Source organism: Pezoporus occidentalis, unplaced genomic scaffold (assembly GCF_034315485.1).
Source record: "Pezoporus occidentalis ecotype Australia unplaced genomic scaffold, CSIRO_AGI_Poc_V1 ctg298, whole genome shotgun sequence".
Taxonomy (NCBI): domain Eukaryota; kingdom Metazoa; phylum Chordata; class Aves; order Psittaciformes; family Psittacidae; genus Pezoporus; species Pezoporus occidentalis.
In genome coordinates this window covers 82,898-93,768 of record NW_026914918.1, presented here as the reverse complement: position 1 = coordinate 93,768, position 10,871 = coordinate 82,898, and the positions used below count along the sequence as shown (strand labels likewise).

The following is a 10,871-nucleotide window of genomic DNA, read 5'->3' as shown; positions in this document are numbered from 1 at the left end:
CTTGCCTGTCACTGAACAATTTATTAGGTTGCTTACAGAGGAAGGACATGGCAAGGGTTAGTAGGAGCTGGGGACTGTGATGGGGCTTTGCAGGCAGCGAGGACCAACTCCTTTCCCAGCTCTACCCAGCCCTGGGGTTTGTTCTGCTCCAGCCTTGCTCCCCTGGGTGGGGGGGATCAGCCCCTGTGGCAGAGCTGGGGTGCTGTGCATCATCTCTCTCTCCTCCCTGTGTCCAAGCTGTGCCTGTAGGCCAGGGCACAATGCATGTGGTGGGGACACAGTGGGCTGCACTAGCACAGACCCCATGTTCACATATGGGAGGCAGAATCCCAAACCCGGGAAAGGGAGGGAGGTCAGTGCCTTTTTGTAGACTTCTGAGGCTACTGCAAAGAGGCCACAGCAGCAGTGATGATGGAGATGACACAGATGGCTCAAGAAGAGGGCAAGGCAGTTGGCTCCGTGGCTCCAGCCCCTCGGGGCTGGCTCTATGGCTTCCATCCAGGTCATGTTCACCCCACAAGCTCAGTCCTGCTCAGGGCCAGGCGGCTCAGTGATGCGGATGTGGACAAAGAGCGAAGAGGGCGGGATGCTGGTGCCATCCTTGGAGAGGAGATGGATGTGGCGGTAGCCTGCATAAGGGACACCAAGGCTCTGGCTGACCGCTGCCCCCCACCCTGCTCTCCAGCACCCAGCTGAGCCCCCAGACACCATTGCACGGCTGCCCTGGACCTCACCACTCACCGGGTTTGATGTTGGCAAAGGCGAGGGTGAACTGGCCCACAAAATCATTCCTGGAGGTCTTGTCATAATCCTCCACCACAAAGCGGACGAGGGCCAGCTCAGGCACATGGAGCTGGAACTGGAGCGTCTCATCCCAGCGGGGGTTAAAACCTGGGAAGGGAGAACGGGTGCTGGGAGGGCAGAGGGAGGCTGCCGGGGTGCAGCAGGGTCCCTTGTACCACCGTGGGGCTCACCATTGTTCTCAATGTACTTGGTCTCCTGGCGTGCCTGATCTGCAGGGACCCCATGGATCTCCACACGCACCAGTGGGTCAATGACTTCTCCATCTTTCCTGTTGGCCACTTTGGGCAGCTGCTGCCCACTGATCACCTGCAGGAACAGGCAGGGACCCCATGAGCAGCCAAACCAATCTGCTGGGAGGCTGCTCAGCTCCAGCACACTGCCCAGTGGTGTCTCCACCTGTCTAGGACCAATAGAGACAGTCACAGCTCCACAGGGTCTCTCCTCAGCCCCATACCTGGATCGTCAGGGTGATGGGGCCAGGGCCCTCCCGGCTGCTGAGGTCACTGGGGTTGAAGAGAGTCTCCTCGTCCCTCATGAAGGGTGGTTTGAGCACATAGCCGCAGCGGCCGTTCTGGCTGAAGAGTCCGTCACACAGGTCCATCTCTGTGCCAGCTGTCTGGAAGTTCAGGGCCACTGTGGGAAGGTGGTAAGGGGAGGGTTCAGGACAGCTTGGAGACAGTGTGTCCTGCTTGGAGCTGAGAATCAGCCTGTCCTATGACCAGAGTAGTGCAGGGCTGCACTGGGGGACAAGGTACCAATGCCTGGGTACCCCCAGGCTTCCCAGGGGAGAGCAAGATCCTGCAGCTAGACCTGCAGCTATCATGGTAGCTGGCTCCAGCACGGGCACAGGAACCACGGCATCTTCCCCAGCCCACAGCCTTGCAGCCCAGATGCCCCCCAGCCATACCGATCTGGCACCCCACATTCCACATCTCCTGGGGGTTGTAGTTGGAGGAGTCAGTCCGCATCCCGCTGGGGTAGATGCGTGTCAGCTGCCAGGTGTTGTGGCGCACAAACTCATTCCCTAGGGATGGAGCATGAGGGCCACTTGTGGGGTTATTCCCTGGTCTGCACCCACATGTGCTGCCCTCCCTGCCTCCCTTCAAGCAACCCTTCCAGCATCCATCCATCCGTTCGTCCATCCATCCATCCATCCATCCATCCATCCATCCATCCATCCATCCATCCATCCATCCATCCGTCCACCCATCCATCCATCCATCCATCCATCCATCCATCCATCCATTCATCCATCCATCCACCCATCCATCCATCCATCCATCCATCCATCCATCCATCCATCCATCCATCCATCCACCCACCTATCCATCCATCCATCCATCCATCCATCCATCCATCCATCCATCCATCCATCCATCCATCCATCCATCCACCCACCCATCCATCCATCCATCCATCCACCCACCTATCCATCCATCCATCCATCCATCCATCCATCCATCCATCCATCCATCCATCCATCCACCTACCCTTCCATCCATCCATCCATCCACCTACCCTTCCATCCATCCACCAATTCTTGTCCTTTCCCCTCGCAGGAGCCCAGGCATACTGCCTTGCTTTCTAAGCCAGTGACACCCCCCTCACCCACTGGAGCCAAAAGCAGGGTACAGCCCTGCTGGACCCCCTTTTCTGCAGACAGGGAGGGAACCCCAGTGTCTGGGGGCTCTAGCCCTATACCTGAGGAAGCTGCCTGCCCCCTTCACCCTGGCCCGGTCCCCTGGTGCCACTGCCCACTCCATCTCACCGGCATCCCGGATGAGCTTCCTGGCCTTGGCCTCAGCAAGGGAGGAGATCTCAGAGGGCCGTGAATGGCTGCGGGCCTCCTGGAAGCCCCGGAAGGACACGCTTTTGCAGTAGACAACACAGTCGGACAATGCTTGTGCCAGGCTCTCCTTGTCCTTCTGCAAGGCAGAGCTACATTGAGTCTCTGTGGATGGAGATGGGAGCACCATCTCACAGCACTCAGTCAGGACAGGGGCTGTAGAGCCCTGAGCAGCCAGGGATGTCCTCGATGTGGCAGCATTCCCACCATGGGCAGCCTTCCTGCCAGGAATGAAACAAGCAGGTGATTGCCAACATGGTGCCACTGTGTGGAGGGCATGGCCAAGGGCAGAAAGGGCTGTCCCCCCTGCCTGGCGATGGCCCTGCAGTCCCTGCCTCTCCTCTCAGCACTGGGATGTCACCATGGCCCATAGCTGTGTCCAGGGCTCAGTAATTACAGTCAGTCCCCAACCCAGGCCACCCACCTTCACCCTCCGCCTCTCCTCCTCTGCTTCTGCCCCGTCGTCATCATCGGACACATCGGGCCCCTCATCCCCTGGGCCATCCAGTGTGTCCTCCAGCCGTCCAATCTTCTTCCCCTTCAGCAGGATCTTGTGCTTCAGCTCCTACAAGGTGAAGATAAAGCAGTAAGCACCTTGGGGTGCCCATCTCCTCCATGGGATTTGCTGTCCTCTGGGACCCTGCACTGCTGGGAGCCAGCACCACCTGCTCCCTTCAGCACCCATGAGGGGACAGGGTAGGAGGGCTCTGCTCTGCTGTCCGGTTCTGCAGGGCATGGGGAAACAACCTTAGGGAAAGCTTTGGGACCTGCTGTGAACATGAGGATACAGCATTGCCAGGGTCCCTGAGTGTTTCAGCAGAGCAGGGAGATGCTGGTACAGAGGCGTCCTTCCCTCTGGACAGCAGAGCCACCTCAACCCCACTGCCAGGCAGGACAGCAATGCTCAATGCAGACGCACTGTCCCTACCTCTGGGGATGGGAGCTGGGTAGGAACGCGCCCATCAGTGGTGGTGGTGAGAAGCTGTTCCCCCAAAATAGTCTTGAGCTGCTGGGCCAGGACCTCCTGCTGCTCCATGCTGCAGTGGTTCTCCAGGGACAGGATCACTGGGTAGTCCGAGGTCTATGGAGCAACGTGCACATCCAGAGATCAGCATCAGTGCAGCTGGGAGCTCTCACAAGGGCTTTGCCCAGGTATGGTCAGTGCCAGGTTGGAGCCCCTTGAGGGTCCTTGTGTCCACTTGAGGCTTTCATACTCCTCCAGTCCCCCAGCATCCCCCATATCCCATCTCACCCACCCATCTCCCAGGTCCCATCTCACCCCTGCACCCCCAGCAGACTCTGCATGAGCCCGCCTCCTCTGGCACAGCACAGTGCAGGGCTGTGGGTCAGACCTCCCAGTGTTGTCCCCTGTGAAGGGACACAGCCACCTTCTTGCCTGTGGTGGGGTCAGTCCTGCTGCAGCACCAGGCGTGTGAGCCTCAGCACCACTCCCCCTCCAGAGACACATCACTGCCCCAAATCAGAGCCACATCCCCCCCCACACCAAGGGTCACCCAGGACACCGAACACGTAGGGGAGGTGCCCTACCTTGAAGGCGTACTTGCCCAGGGTGTTCACCACCTCCCGGAAGGGGATCTTGGAGGTGAAGGTGTGGCCATGGTACACCATGGGCTCCCCATTCGGCCCGTCCCAGCAATCCACCTCCAGGCACCGGCAGCCCCGTTTCAGAGCCCTAGAGGTGAGTTACCAGCCCTGGGACTGTGCACCCAGCCAGGACAGCAGCCGCCTGCTTTCCCCTTTGCCTGAGGGTGTCACCCCTACAGGGACCAGGTGAGAACAACCAAGCGTGGGGATGCTGCTGCATGCAGGGCAGGAAGAGCTGGGTTCAGGATTCTCCTTACTTAGTATCACATAGCATAGCCACAGGGGTGTTGGACCACAGAGGAGGCAAGGGAGCTTCTGGGTTTGCCCCTTGGAGCTGCCTGGGGCACAGCACTGGAGCAGGAGGGTGCTGGGGGGCAGCTGGGAAGGAACAGCCACTTTACCTGATGTAGCCCTCAATGCTGCTCTGGCCCCGGATCTGGTCCTCTATCAGGTAGGTGTTGTGGGAGGAGGAGATGAAGTAGTGGCAGAGCGGCTGGCTCATGTCCTGCCACAGCACCTGGTGCCGGGGGTTGAAGATGGAGCCCTCCGGGGAGCAGAGGTACATGAGGAACCCATCAGCACTCAGTGCATGGCGAGCCCGGGCTGCAGGCAGAGGGGAGGCTCTGTGACAGCCAGGGACCCAGGTGGGGTAGGATGGGAGCAAATGGTGCTGCTGGTGGCTCCTGGCATCCCCAATCTGGTGGGCACAGCTGCTGCCAGAGGCTGGGGCACAGGGAGGTGTGCCCCAGGGCAGTAACAATGAGAAAGTGGGCAGTAGACCCAAAGCCAGAGCTTGTACTGCGTGACTGGTCAACCTTCTACACCAAATTGGGCCAGGAATGGGCCAGAAAAAGGGGAACTGCACCCAGATCACACCATGAAGTGGATTTCCCCTGTGCCCACATGCAGCAGGATGGGGCTAGGGGTGCCCCTATTGTGGGGCTGTGGGTCTCAGCCCCTTCTTCCCACCATGAAAAGCAGGGCCTGTGGGCTGGTTCTCACCTGTTTCCGATGGTTCGTACTTATCAATGAGCTCCATGGCCAGCTCCTCTGTGCCCTCGTCCTCCAGCTGCTCCTGTCGCAGGAAATCCACCAGCTCCAGCAGTGTCAGCTTCTTCCCATCCTCGGAGAAGTCCTGGAAGAGGCTCAGCACCTCCTCCCGTTGTGTGAGGGCCTTGTAGAAGAGCACGAACTCCTCCCCTTCCAGCGTCCCTGACTCTGACTTGTCAGCAGCCTGCAAGGGATCTTGCTCAGCACCCAGCCTGGGGCAAAACAGGATGTCCTGAACACCCTATGGCCCCCAACAGAGGGCACAGAGACTCCATGCCACCACCAGTGATAGGTATCAATGAATGCAAGGATGGATGGATGGATGGCTAGATGGATGGATGGATGGACTGGCAAATGGAGAGCTGGGTGGGTGAGTATCTCAATGGATGGATGGAAGGACAGAAGGATCAACAGAAGAAAGTGACCACATCCTCCTGCAGAAGGGTGTTGTGTAGCTTATTCCAGCTTCTTCAGGCCCTCCCCAGCCTGTCCTGGCCCTCAGATACAGTGCTTACCTGGAACAGCCGCAGAGCATGATCCTCATTCATGTCCACGTTCATCATCTTGAGGAGACGCTGCACCTCCTTGAAGTTCATGCGCCCATCCTTATTCTTGTCGGCTTTCTGGAACCAGTCACGAATCCATGTGCAAGAAACCAGGGCAGATGTTAAGGGAAAGGACCTTGGCTAAGACAGATGGAGCTGGGGAGCACCAGAGGGCCTCTTTTCCTTTTTCTGTGGGCTCTCCCTGCCCTGATGCAGATGGTGAGACCCAGAAGAGCTAAGCACATGGTGGGGCAATGATGAAGAGGTAGTGGCTGGGGGATGGCTGGAGATGGGGAAAGGACTGAGTGGGGAGGGCAGAGTGGTGCCTGCAGGAAGGATATTGATCTATCTTCTCCCTTTGGTCCATGCTGGTGGCCACCTCTATGAGCTGGCGCAGGCCCTGGACCCAGCACTGCGCCTCCTCTGCCGAGCCAGCAATGAGGTCCAGGTTACCCCGGCGGCCATAGAAGACAATGGTGAAGCAGCGCTCAGGGGGGAACTCCTCAGCAAGGCTCTGCAGCACCTCTGACTGGTGCCCTTCCCGCACTGTCTCCACATCGCTAATGGAGACTGGGGCAGAGAAAGGGGATGCCTGTTTGTGGGGGACAAAGACTGGAGGGCAGGGGACACTGCCCACAGATATCTCTGCTTCCAGCCATCCCTTGTTCCTTCCATCCATCCATCCATCCATCCATCCATCCATCCATCCATCCATCCACCCATTGAGCTACTTATCCACCCACCCATCCATTATTCCATCCAACTTCTCATCTACCTGCACCTCTGTCTGCCTACTCCTCCGCTGGCATGCTAGAGCTTCTACTTGTATCAGCTGCAATTCTGCTCAGCCCTTGCATCCCATGGGTCCTGCTATGGGCAGGATGCTTCATGGAGAGGTGTGGGTGAGAAGAACCCACACATGCACACAGAGCCTCTCTTGAATGCCCCAGCAACTTTTGCAAGCATGGCTTCAAGAACCTCCATACATTCACCTCCCTGTTTACTCTGAACCCTACTGATGGCCCCATGGCCAGCACACAGTAACCAGTACTCACAGGCAGACTCAGTTTTGCCTGTCCTCTTGGACTGGTACCAGATGGTCATGCAGTCTTCCTGCAGCTTGAAGTACCGCTGCTTCTTCCAGCTCTTGGACTTGACTTTGCGCATCAGCGTCCCTTGCTGCATCTGCTCCAGTGTTTCTGTGAGCTGGATGCCTGGTGGCAGCATGGACTGCATCACTGAGGGTGGGGGAATCCAGGCACCTTGCTCCCTCTCATCTCTAGACCCCACACAGTCCCTTGATGTGGGATGGAGGAGGGAAGGAGCCCAGACAAACTCCCTTCACCACAGGAGGGGCAGAAGGCAATTCCCCATCCACCCTCCCCATCCACCCTCAGCACTGCCAAGCCCAACCCCCAGTGACCACAGTGTGACAGGGATGCTCCAGAGTGCAGCGACCCACAGGCCAGATTTGCCCTGGTTTAAATCCGGGTGTCGGGGTGCCCTGCCCTGCACCTCCCTCCGCCAGGGCACTCACGGGCGTTGCACGGCAGCGATGCCATGGCTCTGCCTCCTCCACGCTGGCGACCGCTGGGGAGGGAAGGGAAAGAGCTGCTGAAGGGAGTGGGGCCAGACCTCCTCCCACTGCACCCAGGTCCCGCCGGGTGGGCTCCTGTGTGCCCATGCAAGGTGCGTGTGCCCCTGCACCTGTCTCTGCTGGGTCACTGCCTTCCTGAAGTGTCGGGTTCAGCCGCCGTGCTCATCAAACATTAATCTGTGTTACCGGGAAGCCAGAGCTCGAAAGGTGTCAGAGGAGAACAGAAAAACCTGTGAGCGTGTGCAGGAGTCCTCGTGTTCCCAGTCCCTGCTCCCAGGGGAGAGGCAGCAACAGAAGCTGGGAAACACTGTGCTGGGGGTGCCCCGGAGCAGCCAGCCCTCCCCAGGAAACAGCTCCCAACCAGCACATTTGGAGGCAAGGCTGTGGAAGCAAGGAAGGGGGTGCAGAGCAGTGATCCTCAGCTCCCCCGGCCCCTTCTCCCTGAGGAACACCAGCACCACGGGGCTGTGAATGCAGTGGTAGCGTACAGGGAGTGCGCTGCGAAGAGTGGGACTATAAATACAACTGGACTGACAATAAGGCTTTGATTAGGCCGTTAAGACTTTAATTAGACTGACAAATAGCTGTGCCTGTCACCCGGCTGCTGGAGCTGGGCCCATGAGAAGTGGATGCTGCAGCCAGTGAGACAGGATTTGGGTGCAGAAAGGGACCAGGGGTACTGGGGTGAAGGCTCTAAGCTGGGCACAGGGGTGGCAGCCGTGTCCCAGGCCCCTGACTCAGCACCGACACTGGCGGTGCGGGGCTGGGAATAGCCAGTGCCGTCAGTGTGCAGGCAGCTGCCAAGCCCAGCTGCCAGACCCTTGTGGGCTCCAGGACCAGACAGCAGCCATGCCTTGCTCAGTGTGGGGATGGCAGGGCTGATCCCAGCACAGTGCTGGCCATGGCTGTGGCCCCTGTCGGGGGACACACCAGGCACAAAGCTGGCAGTGGCTGTTTGGCTGTCCCAAGGGCATACGGGGATTGCCTGTCCACACTCTTGGGGACCTCAGGCGTTGCTGGATACACAGAGTGGCTGGAGTGCCATCCCCGCTGCCTCCCAGCAGTGCTCTCAGTCCCTGAGCTTCAAGTTCCCAGTATAAGCCCTTTATGCATGGCTCAGACTGAAGGAATCGGCTGCAGTGCCTGCATCCCCCACATCCAATGTGACAGGGGTACCTGTCAAATTGGACCAGAGTTTGGGGCGCCTGCACCCACAAACAGGGGGCTGGCACCATGCTCCTCTTGTGCCCTGCAGAGTGGGTGCCCTGATGCCTGCTGGTTTGCATAGCCCCAGCAGTGCCCCTCACCACCCAGCGCACTCTCAGCCACCTGCACCCAATGGCCTGTGAGGACGCAGGGGACAACCTTGGTCACCCATCTGCCTGCCCCCTCCTGCCTCCTGGCAGCACTCAGCACAGCCACTTTGCACGGTCACAGCTCCAGGTGCCCACTTGCCCCATGGCTCCTGTGCTGCAGCAGGCGACGGGATGGATATGTGGGTGTTTTGGAGAAGTGGGGGTAGAGAGAGAGGCACTGAAGGTAAAGGAGAAGGGAGAGACGCTGGTCTGGGGCAGAGATGGGCTTGGTGCCAGCAACGGGTCCATCCTCTCTGCACCCCACCACGCATCTGTGCACAGTGGCAGTATGCAAGGGAGCTGCTTGCAGCCCCCAGGGCCATACCCACACTAAGATTTTAGAGCTGATCTTCCCCTGTGCTTGCCATTCCTGGCTCCCGGCACAGCCCAAGAGCTGCCAGCCCTTCCCCACACACGCAGTAAGGAAGAGACTCGGCCAACACAAGGAACATCCCGGGAGCAAGGATGCACGGATGGACACGGGTGTTGGGCTCCGTGAATCCAGCCCGGAGCAGCCCGGCCCCACACAGCCTGGCTCGCCCGAGTCTGAGTTACGCTGTCGAGGCGAGCGGGACGGGAGCCAGCGGATGGAGAAACCCAATCCGAGAGTTTCCCGCAGGGCAACTGCCTCCTGCCAGGGACCTAGGGCCAGCCCCAGCACCCCAGCACACACCGACCCACCGCAGCTTTCCTCCTGGGGTGGCAGTCCCCAAGAGGAGATGGAGGGGCAGTGGGTGCGAGCGCTCCCAGCCGCTCCAGTGCACAGTGCCCCGGCGGAATTTAACGCCACCATGGGGGGAGCCGTGCCAGAGTAAGGAGGGATCCCACTCCGGGCACCCGCCACCTTCTTGCTGCCCTGCTGTGCGCACAGACTGCCCGTGAACCGGCGCTTTGCTCAGCCCCACTGCCCCGCTCAACCTTCCCACCCGCTCCAGGACACGCAGCCGCACCCGGGCACCGAGCCTGACCCATGAGGCGGAACCAGCCGGCGGCTGGCGGGGTCGGAGGGGCTCGGGGAAGCGGTCGGAATGGGGCAGCAAAACACCTCGGAGGGTGCTGGGCTGCAAGTGACAACTAAAGGCAAAAGAGACAAACCCGCCGGCGCTTCTCCCTCCACCTCGCGCCACCCGCCCCGCGCAGCGCTGCCCGAGCCGGGGGTCCCAGCCTTCCCCGCCGCCCCTCTTCCCCCGCAGAATCCCGGTCCCGGCGCGGAGCGCAGCCCCGTACCCCCTCTCCAGTGCCGCTCCGCTCCGCCGGTGCTCCACCGCCCGCGGCCGCACGGGGCCGGGGCTGCCCGCCCCTCGGCAGCAGCAGGGCGGCAAGCCCGCCCCCCGTCCCCCACCTCCCAGGCGCCCCGGGCCCCCACACTCCGGCCCCGCAGCCGCCGCCTCTCAAGGTCGCCTCGGATTAAGGTCATGCCGCGCCCTAGGCGAACTGGGGTGGGGGGGGGAAGGCTGTGGCGGGAGCACCCTACAGTGTCCCCCTCTTGGGGCTGAGCCCCCATCACCACCCTCCAGCACAGCTTGTCCCACCCCAGACCCGCCTGCATGCCAACCTCCACATCCACGGGGAAAAGAAAGCCCCCAGCACGTCCCTGTCGCCTTCCCAGGACACGATGGTTGACAGACTTCAAGGCCAGGCCCCTCCAACTGGGAAATGCAAGACCCGAAGAGCAGGGAATGGTTTGAGCATCCTGGGGCACCCAGGCTGGGGATACAAGCACACTGAGGCAGGCTGAGCCAGGTGCACAGGCTGCATGCAGGACAAAGACCAAACCTCATATGGCCAATGCTTTAAGGGACCTGGACCCCAGGAGAGTGTGGCAGCACTTGTACCCACACTGCAAATAAAGAGGGAACAGCACATCCTCCCCAGAACCCCTCATTACCTGCTCCAGCAGAGATGGAGTGCCACAGGAATGCAGCCAGCTCCTGCCAGGAAAGGCCACGCACTCTCCCCAGCTCACATCCCCGAGCTGGCACAGCCCCCTCCTTTCCCCCGCCTGCAATAAATCCCCCCCTTCACTGCTTGCCCTCCCCAGGAGACCAGACCAGGAGCAATTTGTGCTA

General features: G+C 60.2%; 1 protein-coding gene across 2 annotated transcripts; it reads right to left on the bottom strand.

Moving 5' to 3' along the window:
- Position 1: 1 nt before the first annotated feature.
- On the bottom strand, positions 2 to 10,778 carry PLCD4 (phospholipase C delta 4). Of its 2 annotated transcripts, none has more exons than XM_062626783.1 (16): positions 10,691 to 10,778; positions 7,388 to 7,440; positions 6,906 to 7,064; positions 6,192 to 6,420; positions 5,821 to 5,950; positions 5,258 to 5,489; positions 4,657 to 4,858; positions 4,199 to 4,343; positions 3,579 to 3,731; positions 3,075 to 3,215; positions 2,573 to 2,729; positions 1,712 to 1,828; positions 1,259 to 1,437; positions 975 to 1,110; positions 742 to 891; positions 2 to 629 (listed from the first exon to the last, which is right to left on the bottom strand). In XM_062626783.1, exons 2-16 carry the CDS (start codon positions 7,410 to 7,412, stop codon positions 523 to 525), a joined length of 2,262 nt encoding a protein of 753 aa, XP_062482767.1. In that variant the 5' UTR covers positions 7,413 to 7,440; positions 10,691 to 10,778; the 3' UTR covers positions 2 to 522. The 2 variants fall into 2 exon arrangements, with proteins under 2 accessions (XP_062482767.1, XP_062482768.1); XM_062626784.1 differs by lacking the exon at positions 10,691 to 10,778 and adding an exon at positions 10,030 to 10,046.
- Positions 10,779 to 10,871: the final 93 nt, after the last annotated feature.

Coding starts and splice junctions, on each gene's coding strand:
- PLCD4 (XM_062626783.1), bottom strand. CDS start 7,412: ATGGCATCGCTGCCGTGCAACGCCC. Junction 4,859..5,257: donor GTACGAACCATCGGAAACAG/GTGAGAACCAGC, acceptor CTCTGCCTGCAG/CCCGGGCTCGCCATGCACTG. Junction 630..741: donor CTTTGCCAACATCAAACCCG/GTGAGTGGTGAG, acceptor TCCCTTATGCAG/GCTACCGCCACATCCATCTC.